Source organism: Hemicordylus capensis, chromosome 3 (assembly GCF_027244095.1).
Source record: "Hemicordylus capensis ecotype Gifberg chromosome 3, rHemCap1.1.pri, whole genome shotgun sequence".
NCBI lineage: Eukaryota > Metazoa > Chordata > Lepidosauria > Squamata > Cordylidae > Hemicordylus > Hemicordylus capensis.
The window spans coordinates 269,177,086-269,204,672 of record NC_069659.1 but is presented as its reverse complement, the minus strand read 5'-3'; the positions used below and the strand labels follow the sequence as shown (position 1 = coordinate 269,204,672).

Genomic DNA, 27,587 nt, shown 5'->3' with positions numbered 1-27,587 from the left:
TATTATAGAGAATAAATAAATAAATAAATTGAGCTAAATTGTTTTCAAGTTAAAAGGTCTCCTTTACAATTTACAGCAATATTTTCCAAAAATGCATTGCAAACAGATTTAGCTGCTTTTGCAAACAGAAGTTTGATAAGTAATATGTGGATCAACATCAGCTAACAACCAACCAGTTTTCTCCTTAACACCTTTATCATGAATTGAATGTAAAATGTGTCTTTTAAAATCTCTCTCTGAGGTCATGATAAAGAGAGCAATACAGTACATAATGCTCTATATCCTCAATTTCATAAGTGTCACAAAGACAAAACCATAATTCTTTAGGGATTTGTCTCAATCTTCCATCTAAAAAGGCAGAGGACATGGTTTGGAATATAAATTCTGAAAATGCCATTCTTAATGAAGCAATGGAAAGACCCTGTAAATAATGAGCATATTCATGGTTAACTTTGAATAAAGAATACCAGTAAGAAAATATTGAGGCCTTAATTCCATATCCTGATGGGCATCTAACCCATAAAGCCACTCTCTTAACTTGCTTCTATACCCAGGATTAACACACTCTTGCAACAGACCTTTGGAATGTAACAAATCCTAACCAATTTTTGCCTAGCCAGCTTTCTTCCCTTGCTCTCTAGAACAGAGCTTGGGAAGATGACATTCATGCATTTCCAAGAGTCTCTTATAAATACATTAAAACAGACTTTATGGATCTAGCTTCTACTGAAGGAAGCCCAGTCTCAGTTCTAAGGCAGGCAGCTGGGGTGCCAGGAGATAATGACAAAACACTCCACATGAACTTATTTTGACAAACCTCCAGCTCCTTCAAAACATTTGGTTTTTGCCCCCAGATTTCAATCCCATATAGAATTCAGGCAAAACCTTTCCCAACAAAGACTTTTAGAGCTGGTGCCACTAATCTGCCTCCCCTAGAATAACAGAAATTCAAAATCACTCTAATCAACTTTATCAACCTTTGTTTAAGAATAGTTAACTTTGAGAAATTCATTTCGACAGTATTCATCATAATTGTTTATCATTCTCTGTTGGGGACCCCAACATTGAACCCAGAGCTACCAACCCAGAACTATATGGAATTCAGGCCTGTGTCTAGTTTCATTTTATTAAGGAATGAATTATTGCCTGAACTCAGGGTGAATTGACACCCCAGATCTCAACTGGTCTTCGAGGGAAGAGGCGATCCAGCATTGTATTGTGAAATGGGTACTCAAGGAAGCACAAAAACCAGGCCAGAACAATCCAAATGCTAAAATGTGACTCACTATCAGATAATGTCTGTGGAAGAGGCCAGAGGCTGATCTCCCCTCTCCTGTTGCAAGAAGTCCATGTTAATCCTTGTCAATGATTGACTCAATTGCTCTCTATAGAAATTCAACAGAGGTAGATGCATACAAAGAAAACACCTATAGACTTTAATTCTTACTTTACTAACACTTTAACACCTTTTGGGATGAGGCTAGCAAATCTGGGACAAGAGAAGATGCCCATTTGCAGCCCAGAGATGCAGGTTTGCTTTGGGCAATCCCCCCCCCCAAGCTCACAGTTTACAGAAGATGGGATTCAGATCTCTCTGGACTGGCCAATATCCAGAATAATTAAAAGACATTATCCAGAAGGTAACAGCATTGTCACCCTTTTGGGGACCCAGGAAAAGATGAGGAGATTTGAATAGACTATGAGAGATCAAAGGAAAATACCACTATAAAAAATGAAGCTTACTGGACAGAGGACTAGCAGTCTTGTGCCTACACGCAATCTTCTGCCTACAAGCAAGACTTGCTCATGAGTAATCCAAGAGTTTGCTGCCCAAGCCACGGGGCTAGAGGCAGGAACTCTGTCCATGGACAGGAACTGTCTGTGACTTCCACTGCGCAGTGAAGTCTAGACTTCCCCAGCCATGGGACTTTCACTCTCTGCCTTGCTCTGAGCAAACTGTCTGCTTGACCACCAGAATCCAGATCACCGCTCCCAGGTCGCTGTTCCCAGCTAAAGCCTCGCTCCTTCAGCTGAAAGATCCACCACTCTCAAGCCTCTGATCCTGGTAATATGCTGCCTCTACAAGCCTTGGATCCCTCCATCCTTTCCCCTTCTTCTCCTTTCCCCTCGTCCCTCTACTAATTTCTGATATCCCCAACCCATGCCAGCCCTCAGCTTTCCTTACCCCCCTCCCTTTTTGATCTATATCTGAATTCTTTTAGGCTCTAGGAAGATTTAATACACACACATATGTTAGTTAGGAACACTGGGTGAATATTAGTGCTGGCTAGGGTTGAAATACTGTTAGTAATACTGATAGAATGTTCTGCTTTCTGCTCAGTTAGACTGATGTTGTTATTCTTTTATACTCAATAAAGCCCATTGAATCATTTAGGATTGGTTTGATCTCCTTTCTTCCTTGCGCCCAGATCCTACATGGTCACTATATAAAAGAACTTGGTCACTTGGTGACACTATGAGACAAGCCTAATTTTGTATGCTAGCTAATGAGCATATTTAGTAAACAAATCAGGCTTGGACCACAACATCTCTTCAGCCCAACCTTGGCCAGAGATAACACCAACATATCATAAGCAGACATTAAATCTTTCTACCTTGCATGGACAGAGGGGGAAATTCCAAACAGGTCAGCTGAGTGACAAGATTGTTTATATAGAGATTAAATAAAGATGGGACTAGCAAACAGCCTTGTTTAACTCCTTGATCTGTCTGCATTTCTTCTGAAAGTGTCCCCTCATGACCAACCCTGACTCTTATTTTGGTCTCAGTATATAGTTCCCATATCAACAGGAGCAATCTCTTGTCTATATTAGTTTGGGCAAGCTTGCCCCCAAAACAATGCCTATCTATCAAACTGCTGCACACGTTTTTGGGGGGAGGCCTATTTGTATGCTTCTGTATCAAATGATGTAACACAAAAATCTGGTCTATTGTGCTGTGTCCTTTTCCAAACCCAGCCTGTTGATGAAGAACAGAATTTTCTTTTCCCCACTGTACTAACTTCTGGAGAAGAAAACTATAGACTTTAGAGCAGACATCCAATAAACCGATAGGTTGATAGTTAGAAGCATTTGACCTATCTCCCTCCATATATATTAGAAAAAATATGCTCAGTTTCCAACCCTCTGGAATTATACCATTCTCATTAATGTACGTAAATAGTGTGGCCAACAGGGGTGCCCCCCAATCAGAATTGATCTTAAAAACTTCAGGGGGAAACATATCTTCTCCTGGTGCTTTATGAATCGTTAAACAGGAAATTAATTTGTACTTCCTGTACTGTCACAGGAGACCATGGTAAACACGACACAAGGATTTGTTTAAATGAAATATCACAATTATTTGTAATGCTGGGGGTATTGTCAAAAATGTTAGCAAATGGCCATGCCAAATACTGGCAGAGATTTGGGCTTCTAGGACAAAATTCCTTCCCTTTAGTCTTGTGGAAATTATTTCGAAGAATTTAACTTCTTTCTTTTCTATAACTGCAAGTCCCAACTCCTTCCATTTATATAGATGGTCCCTGCCCCCACCTTCTAAGAAGATTCTTATATGTAGTTTGTTAGGCAGGCTATACTTAATCCTATTTCAGATTTGGAAAGAAACATTGGTCTTACCTGTGAAGGGTTCTTTTTTGCAGTGTCTGAGTTTATCCCTAAGAGTGGGTTGTGTTCCAAATCATGCCCCAGACAGGAAGTAGATTTTAAAGCTTAAGTCATATCCAGTAGCTATGTAGGAGGCGCCCAAAACCTCAGTTCCAGACTGTTGAGCCAGGCAATCGTAGAAGCTTCAAAGGAAAAGTTAAAGGTACTAGGAAAACAGAGAGGTAATTTTGACCCACGAGTATACCCGTTTGACCCACGAGTATACCGGTTTGAACCCCGTTAGGTTCTGGCAACACTAGTCACTACTAGTGACTAGTGTTGCCAGAACCTAAGGGGTATACTCATGGGTCAAATGGGCCGTAAGCCAGAATTTGGCTTTTTAAAAGCCAAATCTGGCCACCTAGGCTAGAGACAGGTGGACAATAAGAGCCAAATGGCTGAAAAAAACGGAGAAAACTTGAGTTAGTGGAAGGGGTACTGTTAACCTGGGAGTCACCATCACCCACAACTGCGCCCAAAATCCATGGAGATGTGGAGCATCCGCGAGAGGGGCAGATGAACTCAGACACTGTGAAAAAGAACCCTTCACAGGTAAGACCAATGGTTTTTTTCTGCAGTTTGTCTGAGTTCATCCCTAAGAGTGGGACAAGCCCAAGCAGAAAGAAGATACAGGGAAGAAAGAGTGGACGGTTAGACAACCTGTTGTAGGATTGTGCAAGCCATAGCTACTTCCTCGGAATGGAAAGACGAGACTTTAATAGTGCTTGATAAATGAGGAAATGTAGGACCAAGTAGCTGCTTTACAGATGACCTGAACTGGGACAGCCGAGAAAGCGGCTGACATGCTGGCTCTGCAAGTGGAATGAGCCGTGACGTCCCCCAGAACCAGTAGATGCAGTGTCTCGTATGCCAGGCAGATAGTGGCCCTGATCCACTTAGCTAGGGTAGTCTTGGAAATTTTGTGACCCAGGGAGTTAGAATGAAATGAGATGAATAGGGCGTCCGAGTTGCGGTGAGGTTTGGTATGCTTCAGGTAGATTTGAAGTGCCCTAAATACATCTAGAGTGTGCCATAGTTTCTCATTAGGATGTGTAGGATTCGGGCAGAATGAGGGAAGGACCACCTCCTGGGACCTGTGGAAGGTGGAGTTGATCTTTGGGATAAATGTTGGATCCAAGTGCAGTATAACTGCTTCATCGCTGAAAGAGCAAAGCTCCTTGCGTGCAGATAAAGCTCTCAATTTGGATACCCTGCATGCCGATGTGATGGTCACGAGAAAGAGTACCTTGTAGGAAAGGATTTTCAGAGGTGCCGATCCGAGGGGTTCAAAGAGTTGTCTCGTGAGTGCATTAATCCATGCAATGTCAGTTCCAAGACCGATGCGAGTGCTGAAACCTATCTGCAGAGCCTGTTGGGACAGAGTCCCATCCCTATGCCCTCCTGGAGGAAAGACAGAACTTCAGGGATCCCCGCAGTTAGTGGGGAGAAGTTTTTTCTGCGCACCCATCTGGAGAAGGCGGACCAAGTGGATTGGTAGATCGTGGTAGTTGAAGGTCTCCTTGAGGCCAGAATGGTATTCTGCACAGCTGCTGTATATCCAGCCCTTTTCAGTGAGACGTGTTCAATTTCCAGGCACATAGTTGGAGCCAGTCTGGATCTGGATGTAGCACGGGGCCCTGGGACAGCAGGTCTGGGTGACGTGGAAGAGGCCATGGTTTCCTGGAGGATAAGGAGACCAGGTCCATGAACCACGGTCTCCTTGGCCAGTGAGGAGAGAAGAGAATTAGGCTCGCTTTCTCTATGATCATCTTCTGCAGGACTTTGGCTATGATAGTTGTTGGTGGAAAGGCGTATAGAAGGCCAGGCAGCAAGGCTGTCATGAGTGCATCCGTGGCCTCCGCTAGAGATGAGAGGAATCTTGTGTAGAACCTGGGAAGTTGATGATTGGTCATGGATGCGAAGAGGTCCATGATCGGGGGACCGAATACCACCGTGATCTGACAGAAGACCTCGGTATGGAGTGACCATTATGCTGGATCTATGTTCCGACGGCTGAGCCAGTCTGCCATCAGATTGGTTGTCCCGATGAGATACCCGGCTGTGACTGAGGAGAGATGTTTTTCCGCCCAGGTGAACAGCCCATTGGACTCTTCGATCATGGGTAGTGCTTCCCAGATTCGCAACAAGTACCTTTGCAGCTACATTATTTGTGTAGACTAGGACATGTTGACCCCATATCAGTGAGAAAAGTGTCTGAGGGAGAGACGAATAGCTCTTAGTTCGATAGGTTGATGTTCATCGAGATTTCTCTTTTCAACCAAACTCCCTGGGCAGGCTGTTGGAGGCAATGTGCTCACCATCCCATGATGCTTGCGTCCGTGGTGACGATGATCCTACATGGAGGGTCTATGGGGACACCACGTAGGATGTACGGTGACACCCACCAGCGTAGGGAGTGAATAACCTCCATGGTGGGTACGATAGGTCTGTGTGTTTTGGTCACGATGAGGTTCTAGAATGGAAGGATTAGCCATTGTAGAGCACGGGAGTGCCAACGTGCCCAGGGATTGCACTCCAGGCAGGATATCATGGAGTCTAGTATCTGTGCCAGAAGGATGAGGTATGCTGTAGAACTGTGTAGAAAAAGAAGGATCAGTGTTGCAATCTTGTTCCCATGGTCTGTTGTCAACGAGATCGTGCCCTGGACTGTGTCGAAAAGGGCTCCCAGGTGTTGTAGAGATTGTGAGGGAACCAGGTGGCTCTTTTGCCTGTTGACAACGAATCCATGGGACGTTAGAAGATGTAGGGTTTGTCATACGTCCTGGTGAGCTTGTAGTCGAGATGAGGAGTGGATGAGCAGATCATCCAGGGATGGGTGTACATGTAGCGCTTCCTCGTTTATCTGGGCTATGAGGGCTACCATGATCTTGATGAATATACTTGGGACGGAGAACAGGCCGAACGGCATCACCTTGTACTGATAATGCTGGTCATGTATGTGAAAACAGAGGTATCTGCGGTGGGACGGGTGGATGAGGATATGTAGATACGCCTCCGAAAGGTCTATGGAGGCTAGCAACTCCCTGTTGCAAATCGATTCCTTTATGATGCAAAGTGATTCGAACCTCAGTGGTCTTTTCCAAATGTAACAGTTTAGATGCTTGAGGTCTAGGACCACCCTCCATGAGCCGTCCTTTGGCACCAGGAATAGAATGGAATAAATTCCCTGAGCGTGCTCCGTTGGATGTGGATCTGAATCACATGCTGTATTGCCCGAGACATCCGCCACGTTTTTGTTGGATTCCTGGACGTGAGGGTAGGTATGTAAGAGTCGTGAGTATGCGATGTGAACTCCAGGTGGAGGCCCTGAGAAACTGTATCTAGCACCCATGCGGCTGACATAGAATGGCTCCATAATGTTGAGAAAAACTGGAGCTGGCCTCCGACAGGTAAAGAGTCGGAATTCCAATCTGAAGGGCTGCCTCTTCAGAGATTGGGCACTGTTGGTCCTTCTGGGATTGGGCCCTGTTGTTTTCCCTGAACCGCTGTTGCTGCTGTCGCCAGGAGGGTCTAAAGCTGTTGTTGAACGGGCAGTAATCCCTGGAAGAATTGAACGAAGGTCTCTGGGAGGACCTGTAGGGATGAAAAGTATTCTGAGAAAATCTACCCAGTCAGGTATATTCTCTTCTGGACACAAGCATCGCCTTTTTCTTGTCCCTAGTCTCTACAAGAACGGGCTCCAGAGAGTCCCCAAAAAGTTTGGCCCTGGAAAAGGGCGATGAGACTAGGTTGAGTTTGGATTTGTGGTCTAACTGCCAGTTCTTCAACCACATGCATCTCCTAACTGCCACCCCTGCCGACGATCTAGACGTGTGTTGGATACAATCTAAACTAGAATCAGCCATGAAGGCTGAAGCTTTGGCAAGCTTGTTGATGCCTCGTCTAAGTTTTGATCTCCGGAGAAATGAGCTGTATCAATTCTTTCACCCACAAAACTGATGCTTGCGTGAAAATGTAATTAGCAGTAGCTGCCTTTACCACCGTAGCCGTGCCATCGTGTACTTTGCAGAGGAGAAAATAGCACTTCTTATCCTCAGGGATTTTGAGTTGTTCGTCCCCATCCTTATTCATGAGCGTTCCAGAGACCAGTTGTGCCACAGGAGCATCTACAATTGGAAAGACTAATAAGACCGTAACATTATCAGGAAGAGCATACAGTTTTTTAGGGTAGGGTGTAGTTGTTTTAGGGGCAAAGGGGACTTTCCACTCAGAAATCATGGCCTCCCTGAAGAGAGAAGGAAAGGCACCAAGGTAGAGGAGGCTGAGGTGATGGAAATACTACCTGGTGAAGAAGCCAGAATCCTTCCTGCTGGGAATAACGCAAGGAGTGTTTTCTACAACTAATTTAACATTCTTTATGTACGCTACCACGGCGGCCAGAATAATATATGCACAGAAATGGAAGAGTAATGAGCTGCCTTCAAAAGAAGATTGGCTGATAAAAATTTTGGAATATGCGGAGATGGCAAAACTTACAGTACTGATAAGAGACCAAAATTTAGAATGCTTTAAAGAAGATTGGAAACCATTCTTATTATATTTAAAGAACTATTTTCCTAATATTGATTTTACAACAGGGTTTGAAATCTAGTAATATTAGCAGGTTGGGTAGATCAAAATCGTGTTTGTAAGGTTTAGATCTATGTTTTGAATTATTATTATAGCAAGGGTTAATTTTATAGTTGGTGATTCACGAGGAGGTGTGAGCGGGAAGTCCATATTTGTTCAATATGTTGTCAATGTTAAGATATTGTCAAAATTAATAAAAATTAAAAAAAATTAAAAAGGAAATACTACCTGGTGAAAACCTGGTTGTGGCTGGGTAATGGATTCTGGGGAGACATCCTTAATAACTCTCTGTGCTTTTGCCAACAATATTTCAAAGTCAGATGGCTGGAAGAGTCTAAATGAGCTAGCCTGTTGAGAAAGAGATTCCTCCTGTGATAGTTCACCTTCCTCCGTAGCTGAAGAGGACGATGTGTCCTGGGAAGGAGGAGAGAAAAGTTGGGCAGGCTGTACAGGAGGTAGGGTGGGATGGTGGGGAGGATGGGAAGGGACCAATGGTTTGGGAGCAGCAGGGCAGAGGTTGGTATCCCCTGTAGGGGGTGCATGCTTCTTTGGAGGAGGGGGGTTATGGTCATCCTCAGATATAGAGGAGGAGGATGGAGGAGGGCAGTCAGACCTTTTTGATTTCCTTTTTCTAGGTGGTCTAGGTAGGAATTGCCCCCGTTCTTTAGAGGATATAACTCCTCTAGTTGGGCTGGAGCCTGGGGAAAAGGAAAGAAAAATAGGTTTGGATGGGCATGAAGTGCTCCGTTGTGGCATAGAAGGAGCAGTAGAGAGCTCCCTGTGTATAAACTGTCTTAGCCACTGTTCAAATTCAGGAGAGGGCTGCCTGAGCTGTAAATCAGTGGAAGGGGGAGGGGGGAGTACTCATGACCTCTGGTGGTATCAGAAGAGGTTCAGGAGCAGTCCCCACAGGCACCGTAGTCAGACTCGTGGTGCTTGGTGTAGCTGGCTGGGAAGTAGGGGGAATGATCGGAGAACTGGGTTTCCCCTCCCCCGGTTGATTGCCATGCTCAGAGATCGCGGGAGCACATAGGTTGCCCGTCCTGATGGCCGGTAATTCGGCATCTCCCTGGACCTGGAGAAGGGTGGGAGGTAGCTGGTGGGGAAGACGCTGTTGGCAAACTGCCTGAAGCAAGAGGCGCTCGCTCAAGCACACAACAGGAGGCTTGGATTTCTCTTTACGTCATTTCAGGCGCTCCTGATTTGTTTTCTGCTTTTTGGAAGGCTTTGCTCCCTCTCCCTGGTGCCTGGATTTTTTATGAGCCTTTCTGGGTGAAGCCCCGGCTTCCCCCGCCGGGTGGGTGGCCCCGGTAATGCTGGGTAAGGCGGCTCAGGAAGTGGAGAGCAAGACGCTGCCAGAATCAGCAGGCAGCGATGAGTGTAAATGTTTGCTGCTGCATGCAAAAGGATGCATGCAAAAGGGCTTCTCGACCATGGGGGCCGTTTTAAGTTCGGAGGGATTTCCCTCTGAGAGAGAACCCCCCAGGTCTCCCATATGGACTGGCTCCATGAGGAGTCGGGACAAGGAGACAAAAAACAAAGTCCAAACTAAACATACAATAAGCAGCCAATGTATCGAATTGGATTAACAGAAAAAATGTTTAGCATTTGAGAAAATAAAAAGACTCCCTTCCCACCCTTGCTCAATGAAGGGGGTGGGAGGAGGGGAACACACACACAAACAAGTAGGGGAAAACAAGCCTGGTAGGTCGAAAGTCAGAGCTCCATCAAAAACGATACTGCCTAGGGCAAGACAGGAACGGAACTGTGGTTTTGGGCGCCTGCTATATAGCTACCGGATATGACTTTGGCTTTAAAATCTACTTCCTGTCTGCGGCATGATTTGGAACACAATCCACTCTTAGGGATGAGCTCAGATAAAATGCGGGAAAAGCCTAACTTTTTGGTAAGCTGTGCTAGCAGTTTCTTAGCATTTTTACTGTCCTCATCATACCATCCCAACCTTAGGAGGAACAGAACGTGGTCTTAAGGCAGACCACTAGAAGAGGTCTAAGAGTATCCACAATGGGTAAAAATATGTCTCTAGGATTAGCAGGTCACTCAACATCTTGTGACTACAGATCCATCAAATGAGGGCTATATAACTGCTCTTGGATGGGTTGAGATACAGTTGTAGACCACTAGTCGCTGACCACTAACAATGGTACCCTCTGAGAAATCAATTGGGAAAGTCCACAAATGGGCAAGATAGGGAGGACGACAGAGTTAAGGATAGATGGTCATTGTCCAGTCTATCTATGATATTATAAAATGCTATTTGAGACAATAAGTTCCTAGAAGAATATATAGTCTGACACTTCATGATTTGCTCTTAAGAAATGTAAAATATTCACCTGAGATGTCTAAGTCAGTACCATGCAGGCAGACTAACTGGAAGCCAGAAATGGATTCTATCCATTTCCAGCCTTGTGCATTAAACACCTTATCCTGTGAGGTCCCAATAAGCAGGAAAATAAGCAGAAAGAACTGTTCTCCATATAGAAAGAATTTCCATCAGAGTCAATATGAGAATCAAGTCACCACAGACGACAATGCTTGCTTCCGAAATGTTGGATACAGTGTTCCAATGCATCAGTTAAATCTTCCAAAGGCGCTCTGAATAGTGTGATGAATTGTTTGAAGGAATATACAAGTTTAAGCAAACCAAGCAACCAAAATCATGGTTCTGGTTACTTTCAATCAACAATGCTAGAATAAAATTATTTCTAAAGATGCAAATCACCATAGCCTCCAAACTAAGTTTTACTAAGAGTAGTATGGTCAGGCCTCCACTGGCCCTTCCTTTCCAACAGTATTTAACTTCAGGGGAATTAAATGAAATAAAACCCTGAAGATATAAGTCTGTACCTTCCCTCAGCCAGGTTTACTGAAGACAAATAATATCAAAGGATTGCAAGAATTTCCCAAAATCAGTCCAAGATTTTATTAGACCATCCGGAATATTCCATGACAGGATACTGAGGGGATAAGAATCTCCAGAGCTATCTAATCAGGGAGAAAGCTGGAGCTGATGCAGATGTCCGCCATAAACTGGTTTAGGTCCCTGTCTCAGCCGGTTTCCTCTACCCATGATTGATCTTTATTTCTCTGAAGTTTTCCTGCCTGCCCCTCAAATTCTAAATTTGTATAAGCTGGCTGCAGAGCTCTGTTCTTTTACTAAGGAGGATGTGGGAGGCCTTCCCCCATATCCAAAATCAGCATCTTTCCTTAATTAAAATATTGTTAGGATATGTAACAAATTGAGGAAAATCTTCTCTCATATTTTCCAATTCACACAACTTCCCCTTAACGTGTCTGTCTGTTTATATACTTTTGTCAGTTTACAAGAGTTGAGTATGTCAAGGAAAAATTATGAATTGAATTAAATGTCTGAATATTCTGGGGGTTTCCCTTTTTAAAAGATATACTTTTATCTTCAAACTGAGGAAACAGACTCCAAAAGGCACATCTGTGGTCTATATTGGGGGGGGGGGGCAGCTCTACAATACCCCTAGATTTCCTGGGATTATTAGGATATAGACAGGAACACTTCAGATCTCTTATCATACCACGTTTCACAGCCAATGTCTCTCTGGACTTCAGTTCTGGTTCTCCATGAGCCATTTAGCCTTTTCAGTGGCCAGTTAAATATGGAAATACAAAGGGGAGAGCCTGATAGAGGATCAGTTTTCTCCAATACAATTTTAGGCTCTTGATCTTTATAGCTTTGTGTTAACTCCTCAAAGAATTCCTCTTCTCCTTCCCCTATCAATCCTATCAGAGAGTATGTTTGATTAGCCTACTTTCCAGTAGGCTTATAAGATCACCCAGCATTCTCTCTGTGTGTCCGTGTGCCCCGCCCTATCAACTTCGCAATGCCTGGACCAATATGAACCAAATCGGGTACAGTTGTAGGGATACATAGGGACACCTCAATGGCGTAGTTTGTGATTATGTCATCCAACGCAATCCAAGATGGCAGACATGTAAACTTTAGAAGCACAAGTGGACTAACTTGTGAACCGCCTAATTGAGTTGAACTAAATTTACTACAGCTTGCTATTTGCTAACAGCAAAGGCCTCAACAGCAAATATTGTGATGATGTCATCCACCCCAATTCAAAATGGTGGACACAAACTTTGGAGGCACTTGAGGACTGTCTAACCGATTTGAACCAAATTGGCTACAACTGAATGGACATATAGGGATGCTCTAATGGTGTAGTTTGTGATGATGTTATCCACCCTGATCCATGATGGTGGTTGCATAAACTTTTGAGGCACAAGTGCACTAACGTGAAGACTGTCTAACCAATTTGAACCAAATTTGGAACAGCTGTAGTGAGTGACACACAGGAACACCTCAATGGTGCAGTGTGTAATGACGACACCCACCCTGGTCCAAGATGGCAGACACATGACTATTTGAGGCGCAAGAGATCTAACGTGTGGACCTAGATTTACACCAAATTTCATCCAGATGTAGAGATAGTGAAAGGAAAGTAGGCTGATTAGTTCTTAATAGGAAAATGTGTTATTCTTGTCTAGGGAGGCTCCATGCTAGATCAGGATCTGAAAATGGCAGATCTATACTATTTAGGGAGTTCCTTGAACCTATACCCTTAGCTATTGGCTTACGCCAATTCCTATGCATCTCCCAGTCTATGATTTCATTTAATTGCCCCCTTGGTATCTGTAAATTAAGGGTTGGACTATTAGCATCAGTGTGCCCTCTAAGGCATGCACACATGCGCATGTTCACAAGCTTTTTGATGTCTGCTCAGTTAATTTTAGATCCCGCTCAGGTTGAATCAGGAAGGCCCCATTCTGAATGCATGTGCGCACACACTGCCTTGATACTTCCGCCCAGAACAAAACTCATTCCACACACAGATGAAAAAAATTAGAGATAACACTGATTAGCATGTTCAGGGTCCAAAGAGAAGTTATTTAAGTCATTATCAAAGGTCTTAGTAGAAGGGACAACTGTAAGTATACCTGCTTCAATAAAATCTAGCATCATCTTCATGTTGGCCTTGAGACTAGATATTTCCTTTCCTAATAAATCCAACCTGTTAAATATCTTCTCATAAACCTGTACTGAGAGAAAGCACTGATCCTGAAAAAGCTGAAACATATTTGTTAACCCTTCATTGTCAACAGGTAAAGAATTATCCATGGGACTATACAATTGTTTTGGAGTTGGAACAGATTGATATGTACCTATTTGATTCAAAACATCTGAAAGCATTAAATTACAATAAAATATCTGGGTCCTTTGACCAACTACCTATGTGCTCGTCATTCTGGGGAGCTGCCAAACCATCCCTGTTGTCTGGCACTATCTTGGTTGATCAGTTGAGGATAGTCATCTATGCTAAGTGGAGTTACAGTTCATAGATGTGATTTTCTCTTGGGGGTATAGTGATAACTCCCCCCCACACACACACACCCCACCCTCCTACTGAATTCATCTTTTGGTTGTTTTTCTGGGATCTAGTTTCCACCATAATAATCTTAAGCTACAATTATGTGGTACCAATATAAGTATCAATTAAGTCACATAAAACAAAGTATTGAACCTTTCCTTAATTTTCTTTCAGAGCAAAAACTGTGTGATAGGAAGGAGATAGTTATATTATCCTAGAGTTCACAATTCTAACATACATCAGAGTTATAGTCATTAATTAGGTCCCCTCATAGCCTTGCTAAGCTACTGCTGTTTGCTGTAGGAATTAAGCAGAGTACATTTTAAAAAGAGGGAAAGAATCAAAATCAAGCCTCCAATGCTCCAAGTGCATCACCAAGTGCACACTTTGTGACGCACTTGGAGCAATGCCAAGGCGTGCCTCAACAATTTCAGAATTTATATGCCTTGGCCTGAAGAAGCAAGGAAACAGGACCAGACTCCAATAAGTTCCAGCTCGTCACAGAACTCTCCCCAGTCCTCTCTCAGCAACTGCAGAATTTATGCGCCTTGGCTTGAGGTGGCAAGGGAACAGGAGCAGGCTCCAATAGGTTCCAGCAAGTCACAAAACACTCCCCAGTCCCTGGACAAACAATCCTACATTATTAGGTATCACCCAAAGACTATTTTTCTAGCCTTTAAATTCCCGAGTGATTTACTGCTACCAGTTTTCCTGCTGTTTTATTCATTATTTTTGTTAACCCTTGCTAAAAGAGCAAAGAGGCACCTTTTAAAGTGGAGATTCTCTTTATTTAGCAGGGGGATAGCAACTGGCCCTATCCAACCCCAGCACAGCATCCCTCCAGTGGCTGCTGCTGATGTCTATCTTATGTATCTTTTTAGACTGGGAATCCCTTGGATACAGGGATACAGTGATCCAGTTTGTTTGTTTATTTAAATATTTCTCCATGTAAACTGCTTTGGGAACTTTTGTTGAAAAGCCGTATATAAATATTCATAGTAGTATATAAATATTTGTAGTAGTAGCTGCCCTTAATATTCTTTCTCCTGAAGGGCAGTATATACATTAACACACTCTCCGCCACCCTTTCCAGCTTCTTCTTGGGGCAGCACGTGTCCCAAAAAGCCCCTGTAAGAGGGAATCCCAGATGTTGACTAGAGCTCCCAGAATCCATAGCTGCAGTGGGCTTTGGTTGAGGATGCTGGGAGTTGTAGTCAACAACACCAGGGATTTTCTGTTATAGAGAACACTGGTGCCATCAGCACGCACGTGGTATCTGCACATCTGTACAGGTGCCATTTGCATGGTCAGCATGGTGTTGCTGACCACACAAATGGCTCTGACCCATGTGTGGATGCCATGTGTGTACTGATGGCGCATGGGGCATTTTGGGACACATGCTGCCCCAGCAGGAAGCTAGAAGGGATGATGGAAAGTAGGTAAGCATCTGATCTCTGTTTTCTTAAAGTTCCCTTTGTGATTTCCCTCTAAGTACTTGAACCGCAGTTCAGGTACATTCCTAGTGTTTTGGTGGTTTAGTCCATACTTCAGCAGCCAATACCAGAAGGCGGTGCTGGAGAACTACTGCTTGGCCTTGTGGCATTTACACTATAAGGTCCCACTTTTAAACATAAAATCCCCTGAGTTCATCCAGCTCTACTTCTTGTCAACAGTCAAATGCAAGTTATGAATCAGTATTTGGATTCAGGAATTAGCAGAATGTGAACCAATAAACTGAATCTCAGTTTTTACAAGATAGAGGTTATGCTGGCATACAGCTGGTCTGCCAGAGGAGAATGTGATCAACTTGTTTCAAATAGGGTTGCACCCTACTAAAGTATTCAGGTTCCTTTAGTTGAGGGTAGTTATAGATCCAGCTTAGTCACTGGAGGCTAAGCTGACATCAGACGACACCTTTATCAACAAGCTGTTACACCAGCTGCTCCTGACCAGATCATTTGGCCATCTAGACTCTGGTAACCTCCAGGTTAGAACTACTGCATGCCAGAGGATAACTATGAAGACTGTTCAACTGCAGTTAGCCCCAAATACAGCGGCAATTCTGCTAACTGGAAGAGGGCAATGGGATCTCTCATCAATACTTAAGTGCTCCACTGACTTCTGGTCCATTTCCAACCACAAGTCAAAATACTAGTGCCCCCCCGAAAAGCTTGACATCATGACTTAGGACCTGGATACCTGAAGGAACATCCCCCATATCAATCTGTGTGGTGGATTGGGGAGTAATTTCGCTTTTCTGAGATCGACCCTCCAAAGATAGATTAGGGATGTGCATGAAACCGGTTTGGAGGCCCTTTTACTAAACTCTGAACCAGTTCAATTGTCGGGAGGTTCCACCGGTTCAAAGGTGGGGGAGATACCTTTTAGGATCAGGGAGGGTGCTTCTCCCCCCCCCACACACACACACACTGCATTTCCCCTGCTGGCGCTTCATTCAAAATGGTCCCATGGGGTAGCAGTGTACTTCCTTGCCGCCCTGGAACATCACGGACCAGAAGTAGCCACTGCGCATGTGCACACGAGCAAGCGCGATGTGCACACATGCAGTGGTCACTTCCAGCCCGTGACGTACCAGGCCAGCAAGGTGTATGCTGCCGCCCCACAGGACTGTTTTGATGGACAGCGCTGGCAGGGAAAATCTGGTGGGGGGGGGTTAGAGCACCCTCCCAAGTCCTTAAAGGTATCCCCCCCCCATCTTCAAACCAGTAGTCGCCAGTTCCATGCACACCACTAAGAGGGATTGCTCTGATCCCACTTTAGGAACATGCTGCTCCTTCAAGGTAGCCTGCCATCAGCTAAAGACTGAGCAGGAGTCAAAAACAAAAACAAAACAAAACAAAACAAATCACCACACAAAGTATGCTCAAAGGGAGTCTCAGGACTTCATTTTAAATGCCAATACTTACTAGCTGTTCAATGGAACAAAATGCAAAACTAAGTCCACAATAACCTATTGTTTACTGCCAGGAGTAAATAATCAGCAGATGTATAGCTTGCTGACTTCCATTAGTCAAAGTCAACTTAAATAATCTTTACTACACCTACTATACTGTTCTAACCATTTCTTCAGAACTGATTTCTTGAGAAGATGTGATATAGTTGGACATTTCCCTTGTGTTTTACTGTTCCCATTTCCTCCACGACCGCAAAAAACTAATTTTATCTGCTCATCTCCAAAGTTTCACTTCTCCAGTGAATAAGGGGTTGGCAAATATAACTTAAAGGAGCTTGTTAAGACTTCATAGTCAACATGAATTCACCCTTTCCAGAACATCCAACTCCTTTGCCAGATGTCAATCGCTTTTTAAAAAACCATATTTCATCATGTGCTGTTTTGTGCATCATATGATTAACTTTCTTCATCTATTCAGCTCCACTTCACAAACTTCATTTAAGTACCTTTCTAAAGTGGACTACTACATTGCTTCTCTTCAATCTTATTAATTTGTAAGTAGGCTGTCTATTTTTACTCTCTCTACCTTAGGTCATACATTTGTAGTCAGGATGGTTCTTAAAAGTCTGGAAATTACTTGGCACTAAAGGGACTAAGTATGTGCCAGCTAAGAAAAGAAGAGCAGATGTCATGGACTGAGCCAACACACTTCTCACACTTAGGCCCAGTTCTCACTAAGGGAGTCAATCTGTGTCTGGCCTGCAACATGTCACTGCAAACAAAAACTCTCTATAAAAATGTTCCCTCCACATACAGAATCAGATTTCAGGAAGAAGGGTTCTAGTCTAACCTTCACATGCCTCCCTATCATGCTTTCTAATGGATCAGCTAGTAAATTAACACACATAACTGACAAGTAGAAGTATGATAAGATTTGGGTTTTTTAAAAAAAAAATGTATATATTTTACTACAAATATTCATTAAAAGTTAAAATGGCGAGTGATATCTTAGAAAAAGATTTCCTCTGGGGGAGGGTACAGAGAGATGGAGAAAATGAGTGCTTTTTCTAAGATAATGTCTGCTGCGCATGAGGAGACTAGAAAAAGAAAAACTCTTTCATGAGCAAATTTTGCAGATTTAAAACAGTCAATTAAAGCTCAATTAGACTTCAACAAGTCAGTTATTGAATGATAGCCCTGAATATTACCCAAGAACCAATTGATACCACATCTATCTGAATCCCTAAGCTCTGGAATTTACAAGGAAATTTTTTAAGCAAAATAAAATGTTCCTTTTTAGGGCATATTTAGGTATTTAAGAAGATGAACATAAAAATGCATTTTAAGTTTGCTGGGGAAGTGACAGGAAAGAACTCTTGAACATAACCTTAAATTGATGCTAATTAAAACCAATCAAATGTCTGGAATACATTTCAAATTACTAGGTAACTTTTCTTATCTAAATGGGTTTAATGTGATAGATTGATTGTACTGACTGTACGCTGTTATGAACTATAATTGCTGTTAATAGTATATGGTCAAGTATCATAATAAAGGTCTATCAATCAAATTAGACAAAAACTTGATGGTTGAATCTTTGCGAGGAGTGGAAGACAACACCAGTCTAGTAAGGATTTGCTGGTTCTTTAGAGAGTATCTAAGGGACTATCAGACTTACAGTATACTTGATTAGTTATTAAATCCATAATCATAAAAATAAGGAAAGAAGAAAGCTAGCTAGATCTGAGAACTGAAATGGTTCCAGCCGAGCTGATGTAAGACTTAGTGGTCATATAATACATACATACTTATATAAATAATAAACATAGGGTTCGTTCTGTCCGCAGCAACTACTCAAGATCAGCTTCAAAAAGAGAAAAGGTAAAAGCTCTGCTTCCCAAAAACACTAGAAAGAATGTTATATTTATAAAGGAAAAATAGCATTCTCTGCCTCCATCTCCAATCTTGATAATATTATGCAACCAGGGGGCTGAAAGTCAAAAGCCTCTCAGACCAAACAGCGTGAGCCAGCGTGGTGTAGTGGTTAGAGTGCTGGACCAGGACCAGGGAGGCCCGAGTTCAAATCCCCATTCAGCCATGATGCTAGCTGGGTGACTCTGGGCCAGTCACTTCTCTCTCAGCCTAATCTACTTTGCAGGGTTGTTGTGAGGAGAAACCTAAGTATGTAGTACACCGCTCTGGGGTCCTTGGAGGAAGAGCAGGATATAAAATGTAAATAAATAACAATAACAATAACAATAACAATAATAATGCATATTTACTCAAAAGTAAGTCCCATTGGATAAGTAAGTAAGATTACTCCAAGGTAAGAGTGTTTAGGGTTGCAATGTTAGGAAGATTCAGTCTGTTTTGGAGGTCTTCTTCAGACGACTCCAGCCACTTTTTAAAAAGGTGACTAAGTTGCCATTGCTTCATGGCTGACCGTGGCACAGCGGGGAAATGCTTGACTAACAAGCAGAAAGTTGCCGGTTTGAATCTCTACTGGTACTATATCGAGCAGCAGCGATATAGAATGATGCTGAAAGGTATCATCTCATGCTGTGCGCAAGGAGGCAATTGTAAACCCTTCCTGTATTCTACCAAAGAAAACCACAGGACTCTGTGGGTGCCAGGAGTCGAAATCGACTTGTTGGCACACTTTACCAGAACAAAGGAAGTTACTTGAAAAGAATGCCAGGCTACAACTGCAGCAGATATGCTTGCAAAGCTTAAAAGGCATCATCATGAGTGGCTGTCCATTTACATTTGCTACAATATATTCATAGCCAGATTAAGAAAATTTTTAAGATGCTTCCTACTCAGCCATGACACTGTATATTGTATATACAAGTGCTTTTTGTATTTTTCACCCCACACAAACATTGTCAGCCGACAAACTGCCAATAAAGCATGTTTTCTCCATAATCTTAAACATACTGTACAAACCCTTTTCAATAAATTTGGGCAACTTTTTCCTCTGAGAATGTCATGAAAAGCAAGATGCATTATAAGGAAGCCACGTTGCTACATTCGGATGAAACTAGCTTTTAGATAGTACTTTTTACTTTGAATATTTACTACTCAAACAGGAGTCTAACTGGATCAAGGTTCATTTAGTCCAACATTCTTTGCAATAATCCCAGCAACAGCAAGCATCAGAAAGTTCCAGTATACTGTTATCCTAGTTCTAGGGCAATGTTTTGCAATATAAGGCTCAGGGGCCAGTGGCAGCCTCCCATTAACCCTAAGTGTGACTCCCTGGCTAACTGCTTATTGGGCTTGTGTAAAGCTTTGGCCAAAGCTGAATACTCTGCATGGTCCCACCGCGAAGGTAACTATTTCTACTGTGCATTGCTGCATTTTGTCAAGTGCCAATGGGGCTCCTTTAAGGAGAACAGAGCCTTCTTGAGCCACTGCACCATATTGGAAGGCATGCACAGAGTGCTTGGAAAGTGCTTCCCAGTGCTTTCCTCCTATAGCTCTTAAGAGAGGGCTTCATCTCTCTTAATGGGCCCTCCCACCACTGAGAAAAATGCAGGACTGTGTGGAGATCAGCAGGGCTCAGGAAATGCGTTATTCTACTTGTTTGTGGTGAATAAAAAATGATACCAGAGTGAAAAAAATCCCGACGAGTAATGTACCGACATAGCTTGAGGAACCATCTGACGAGTAAAATATTTTGCCTGGCTGGTGAATTGAGCCAACATTTTTTGGCCCCTGGAGATCAGTACAGTGGAAGATGGCTCTCACATTCACCGATTTTTGCCAAAGTGGCCCCACTTGGTAATAAAAAAATATGAAGATCACTGTTCTAGGGAATAGGCAGACAATGCACCAAAACCAATTCATTTCCATTAAAAATATTTTGTATATTTAAGAATATACAAAAGGTCAGAAAAAGCAGGCTTGACCTAAGATCTATGAGGAAGGAAGGCACTGAATAATCAAACACAGGTTCAGCTCTTTCTAAGAGAACAGAGAGGTTTAAAACTATGCTTAGAATTTGAAAGTTCTTTTCACACATTAATAAGGATCCAGAGAAGCCCATGCACTCTCACAAAGTGCTTCTGTGTATATATAGGGATGGCAGATTGAAGCAGTCTCCTGCACATCATGGGATGTTCCTCTAGAAGGCCCCCAACCTTGGAAGACTCCTCATCTACCCAGGTTAGAACATCCCTACCTGGGTAGATCTGGTCATGAGAACCACTGGGATTGGTCTTGATCCTGGCATTCTTCCGTTGGATAGCCCAAGTTTCCCCCCTGGCTAAGAGTGAGGTAAGAGGATGCACACACTCCCTCCTACCCCATCACCTGGTCATGTGGGAGACTGGGCTGCCGGCAGCCATTGCTACCATAAAGGCAGGGAGAGAGAACGACCCAGCCTCTGGAATTTATATAATGTACTGCGCTACTTCAGTGGCACATTTTTTTATTTCTAGAGGCTGGGTGTCCTTCCCCTAGCCTCTCTCTCACCGCACCACTCACTGCAGCAGCAATTGTGTGTGACAGAGGCATGGTGAGCTGGGCATGAGCAGCAGTCACATGGGGGGAAGGTAGGAAAGATCTGGCCTTGCCCACAGCCCTACCCGGCCCAAGGTAAAATGGCTGCTTGAATGACTTTGGTGTTTTCCAAGTTAACAGAAAGTTCCATTATGAGGGAGAAGCTGAAAAGTCTGCATGCATCACTTTGAATCCCTGAACAATATCAACAGTTGTTCAGATGAGAGAGAGGATTCCTGTGATGTACTATAGCTTTTTTAAAAAAAGAAGTGCGAAACCCAACTCCAAATGCAATTTACTAGAATTTATAAAACTAGTGTCAAACAAAGCCTCTACTAGAGTCAGACAAAGCCTGAAGATACATTCCAGAATCTGCTATAATTTCTATGCAATTTAAATGGAAGTATCCCAGCATGAATCCTGTGCAGTGTTCCATCTAACAGAAATCCCCAGATGTTGTTGACTACAACTCCAAGCATCCCCTGCTGAAATAGCCTTTGCTTGGGGATGCTGGGAGTTGTAGTCAACAACATCTGGGAATCCCTGTTAGAGGGAACACTGATCCTCTGTTGAGACAAACACACCACAATAAATGGAAGATGAGTAAGATAGTGACAACCTAACTTCAAGGCATTTACATTCTCAATTTAACTCAGAGTGCTTCAAGTTACTCTGAGTGCTTCAAGTTTGTTTTTAAATTGAAGCTACAATTCAAAGCAGCAAACTCTTGGATTACTCATGAGCAAGTCTTGCTTGTAGGCAGAAGATTGCGTGTAGGCACAAGACTGCTAGTCCTCTGTCCAGTAAGCTCCATTCTTTATAGTGGTATTTTCCTTTGATCTCTCATAGAGTCTATTCAAATCTCCTCATCTTTTCCTGGGTCCCCAAAAGGGGTGACAATGCTGTTACCTTCTGGATAATGTCTTTTAATTATTCTGGATATTGGCCAGTCCAGAGAGATCTGAATCCCATCTTCTGTAAACTGTGAGCTTAGAAAGCGGGGGGGGGGGGGAGACGACACACGGACATTGTCCAAAGCAAACCTGCATCTCTGGGCTGCAAATGGGCATCTTCTCTTGTCCCAGATTTGCTAGCCTCATCCCAAAAGGTGTTAAAGTGTTAGTAAAGTAAGAATTAAAGTCTATAGGTGTTTTCTTTGTATGCATCTACCTCTGTTGAATTTCTATAGAGAGCAATTGAGTCAATCATTGACAAGGATTAACATGGACTTCTTGCAACAGGAGAGGGGAGATCAGCCTCTGGCCTCTTCCACAGACATTATCTGATAGTGAGTCACATTTTAGCATTTGGATTGTTCTGGCCTGGCTTTTGTGCTTCCTTGAGTACCCATTTCACAATACAATGCTGGATCGCCTCTTCCCTCGAAGACCAGTTGAGATCTGGGGTGTCAATTCACCCTGAGTTCAGGCAATAATTCATTCCTTAATAAAATGAAACTAGACACAGGCCTGAATTCCATATAGTTCTGGGTTGGTAGCTTTGGGTTGAATGTTGGGGTGGCCCTAACAGTGAATAGACAGTGAAGTGGAGAGAATGTCAGCTTACACTGGTCATTACTCTCTCCCCTCCGGTTCTCAGCTGGACAAGGAAGAAACTAACACCGATCCAACCAGGAAGAGGAGAAATGATCTTTTCATTTATGCTCTCTAATTATTCTCTTCAATCTTCAACTTTCTGAGCCAGCACAAGAATTTGAAGGGGGATAAGCAGAGTCCAGAACCACCAGCATAGGGAAGTGTCCAGAAGTCGTTGCATCCAATGCCGGCAAAACCTAGGCCCTCCATCTAGTTTTAGACTATAGCTCCCATCATCCCCAGCCACAGTAGCCAATGGTGAAGATTGTAGTCCAACATCTGCAGGAGAGCCAAAGTTGTGCAGTCCTGCACTAACTGTCATGAGAAATTGTCTTCAGAGACTTTTCAGACACCAGTAAAGTTTAGAAGTTTTAAAACTTCCGCACAAGTATAGCACCGTCCTGCTCACAGTCCACACACTCCCACTGGATTCTGTGCTCTTTCCTAGCACAACTTGACTCTCTAGCCATACGCTGAGCATGGACCTCACACAATTTTCACTGCACCACCTGCTGGCTAGCACTTGCAAACCCCAAACCTTTTGGGAGGGTGGGGAATGAAAATTTGCAAATGATCACCAGCAGGTAGTACAGTGAAAACTGTGTGAGGTCCATGCTCAGCATGTGGCCAGAGTCAGATTGTGAGAAGAAGGAGCACAGAATCCTATGGGAGTGTGTGGACTGTGAGTAAGATGGCATTAAACTTGCACGGAAGCTTTAAAATTCCCACATTTTACTGCCATCTGGAAAGCTTCTAAGGCTTCTGAAAACCTAGTCTTCCAGTGCTCACATATTAAAAGAAAATATATCCAGTCTTCAAGCCAGGAATGATTGGTCAGTGAGGGTGGGGTGAGGGTGTTCTTTGCAGTACCCTGCATAGCAGGTAGTGTGGCATGCAAAACAAAATATCAAATATCAAGACTTGCTTCCAAACAACAACTTTTTATCATATATACTAAATCCAAGTACTTCAAGCACAAGGTTTAAAATTCTGAAAGTAGTATTTGGGTTTGAGATACGTATGTTGTAAAATAATGGCTATGTTTACGACCAAAGGGTACACCACCAAACAAACTGGCAGCATACTGAGATGGACCTCTCTCGGTTATCTTAATGGGTGATGGGGATCATGCAGAAGGCAGCACTCTCCCAAGTAACCCTGTTTAGGTCTTTAAAAAGGTAATTACCAGCATGTTGTATTTTGCCTGGAAACCTATTAGTAACCAATGCAATTGCTTTAAAACAGGCATAATATGGTCTCTCTGAGACACCCTGGAGACCAATCTAAAGTATAAAGCAAAAAGTAAAGTGTGCCATCGAGTCAATTTCTACTCCTGGTGACCATAGAGCCCTGTAGTTGTCTTTGGCAGACTACAGGAGGGATTTACCATTGCCATCTCCCACACAATATGAGATAATGCCTTTCAGCATCTTCCTATTATCGCTGCTGCCCGATATCTAGCTGCTGCATTTTGGACCAACTGAAGTTTCCAAACCACATACAAAGACAGCCCCATGTAGAGTGCATTGCAGTAGTCAAGCCTAGGGGTTACCAGAGAGTGCATCACAGTTCTGAGATCATTATCTTCAAGGTATAAAACATAAGAAAATACAAGATAGAAGAAAAAAGCATTGTTACCAAGAATGGCAAGTGTCCCTGCTGATTCAACCTGACTTTTTTCTTATGTTATTCTAAAGCAGCAAGTATCTATATATGTAAAAGTTAATCACAACCCTTTCTCCTAAAACTTCTAGCTAATTCTAAGATTTTCACACACTGTTGCAATTTGTAATCAGGATTCCTTAGTTCTACTAGTCTGCCTGCCAATGGCAAATGCTCCTTCCCACACACATAGCACAAAGATGCTTCTCTGACATATTCATAAACCAAAGAGGATTCAAGCCAGGCAAAACAGAGAAGAAAACTAGAGTTCTCTAGTAGAGTTCTCAGTAGTTCAGAGAAAAGTTGGGGATTAAGAATTAGTTTATCACATTCTATACTGGGCCTCTGCAGGAGGCAGCAGCCACCAAGAAGTGCTGTTGGCACCTTCTGCTAAACCTTAACAAGGACAAAAGGTGGGGCAAGTCACCCCTCCCCCGCAAGTTCTCTGCACATGCCCAGAGGACCTGGGTAGGGGTCAGTAATTAACACAGCTAAATGACTGCTGGTAAGCCCATCCAAAGTTTGTAGGTCCCTGTTTACAGCTATGTGAGTGCAAACCATAACTATTTTCCTCTTTTATCAGCACTTCCAGGCCCCTTTGTACTTTCAAATGCTCCAAGAATATTTATTCCAAGAATAAATGAGTAATTTGCCCCCCTTTCTTCCTCCCCACCCGTAGCTCTCATGGATATACAATTTAATTGCAGCTTCTGTCCAGATAAAATGAAAGCACCTTACCTGATTTTATAGTGGGGTAAAGTATGCTTGCGCCTAATGACTTTCTTGAATTGATTGACAATGATGGAAGCAAGCTGCGGCAAGGGCCTTCCTTCAAACTGGGACTTGACTTCAAAATCCATCAGAGGTTCGTCAACAAAAGTGAAGGACCAGTGGGTGAAGGGTAAACGGGTAAAAACCAGCCTCACCCGTCCCTCCATTCTGGAAATTTTGACAAAGAGGTACGCCGACTTGCCAAAGACGAGGTCGGCATCAATGGCCAAGTGGAAGCCACCACTGTACTCGAGATCAACCTCAAAGTCCAGCTCTTCAGGGCAGCCTTCCTCAGTGCAGGTCACCGGCCTCAGGAGCTTGATGTTCTTGAACAGGGGCACCACGTCCCCAAAGGAGACATCCCGCAGGCTGAGCCCCTCCAGCACCTTGCCCGTCACCTTGGTCTGGAGCAGCTCTTCGAACTCCACCTTGATTTTCCGGGTGACCCAGTGCCTGACCAGGGAAGTGTCCCTGAGCTCCCTGAAGAGGAAGAGGCAGATGGCATTGAGCCAGTAGAGCGTCTCCTCCGTGGACTCCACCTGGGAGGGCTCCTGGATGGTGGGCAGCGTCCCCTTGGAACCTTGCTCGGTGCGGGAAGGGGACTGGTTAGGAGACAAGCTAGCAGGAGTCGCCGCCTCTTGCCTGAACCCAGCGGCGCCTACGAAGTACTCCTTGAGGCTAGAATCGGGAGACACCCTGGAGGATAAAGCGCTGGAGGCGGGAGACCGGGACGGCCCCCGGCGGGGCTCGGGCTTGTTGCGATACAGCAGCAGGAGCTGGAACAGGAGCGTGAGGCAGGAGCCCAGCAGAGCCGACAGCAGCATTCCATACACCGACAGCATCGCCTCGCCTCAGCGCCCCTCGCCGCCGCCGCCGCCGCCTCAGACAAACAGACCGACGCGCCGAGCCCTGTGACTGTCACCACCAACTCACACCGCGCCCGACGGCGGCGCTGCCACCACGGTCAACCCCACCACCTCCATTTTGCCGGCAACGACCCGAGGGGACGGCGGCCGCACGCCGCCAGGAAGGGAAGCTCTGGGTCGCCTCCTCAACCTGTCCCGGATAGCAACAGCAACCGCTGCCGCACACACAGCCCCTTCCTCCTCCGGCCCGCTCCTCCTCCCACAGCAGCGGCGGCGGCATCCGGGTCTTTCCCTCGTTTCGCTTCCCTTCCTTCCTCCCCACAGGAAAGGAGAGATCAACTACCACTTCACCCCCTTCCTTACTTCTGTCTGGATTGGAGGGACTAGGGAGAACAGCCGGGTTACGTCACAGGGCACGCAATCCCGCGCGCTGACCTCATAATACTGCGGAGGGAGGGAAAGGCCGAGAAAAAGGTGTGCGCCTGCGCAATTTTCTCTTTAGCGGCTGTTTTCTTGGGATTTTGTGGTGCTGCTCGTGATAGTAGACACACATGCACTAGTTGAGGGTTGGGTTGTAACCACTTCAGTGCCACCCAGGAAGTTTTTATTCTAAGCACAGCGTTTATTGCGCAAGGGCATCCAAAAGTGTTGTAAAACTTGTATTCTGTTTTTAAATTGTTTGAAGTGGTGCTATGTGTTCCTACTTTGGCTGGTCAGAGACCGTACTAAAGGATTGATTGATTCAAGAGTGTTAAGCTTTGTGAAAGGTATCTGTTAAATTCTGCCTTAAAGACAGTTCCAATTTCTTTGCATGAGACATGGTTTATACATTCAAATTTTATCAGCGTAAAATGCAGAAGATTGTAACGTTCTGAAATCAAAGACCTTTTTGTTGGCCATAGATTTTTCACTTTACCTGACACTTCTTGGCAGTCCTGTTCCCTAAATTCCTAATAGAGTGATTGCAACAAGCATTATTACCATTCAGGAACAAACCCATTTTCATGCTGCTTTTGTTCCCGCCCCCCGCCATTGAAAAATATACTTTCTCCACCTTTTAGTATACATTATGCAGTTAGCTCAATAGGAACACGGCCAATAAAATATATTGAAACCAGGTGAATGTGACAACCATATAATTGAAATGGGGGGGGGGATATAACTTATATAACTTAACATAATACCTTATTTCAAACAAGTAGATACCCCAAAAGGTTGCAGTGACTTACATTTAATCAGAAAGAATTAGTTTTCTAAAACAATAGACCATTCAAAAGGGACCCATACATTTTTTCCATGCAAGAACAAATGCCAAAAATAGAACAAAGAAGAGAGAGAAGGACTATTGTAAACACTATTAGGCTTTTATGAGTGTGTCAAAAGGGTAGGCCAAACCAAAGTCTTGGGGAGGTGGGGGGGTTGCCTGTAGGCAGACAGACATACCCAACAAAAAGATGACTGACAACAGAGACAGAGGAAACCAAATTTTAGTTGAAAATTTCAGCTTACACCTGCATAGCAACAGATCAATATTTTTAAAAAATTGTGTGAGCACATACAGCTCACAAGATGACTGTTAAGAATGCTGTGTT

At 43.8% G+C, this 27,587-nt stretch overlaps 1 protein-coding gene across 1 annotated transcript in view; it reads right to left on the bottom strand.

Annotated features, from left to right (window-relative positions):
* The window catches only part of PDZD8 (PDZ domain containing 8), a 112,893-nt gene extending 86,491 nt beyond the window's left edge, over positions 1-26,402 (bottom strand). Inside the window, exon 1 of the mRNA XM_053309479.1 lies at positions 25,097-26,402. Coding sequence (XP_053165454.1) covers positions 25,097-25,971 — 875 coding nt within the window. The 5' untranslated portion in view covers positions 25,972-26,402. The remainder of the gene's footprint in view (positions 1-25,096) is intronic.
* Positions 26,403-27,587: the final 1,185 nt, after the last annotated feature.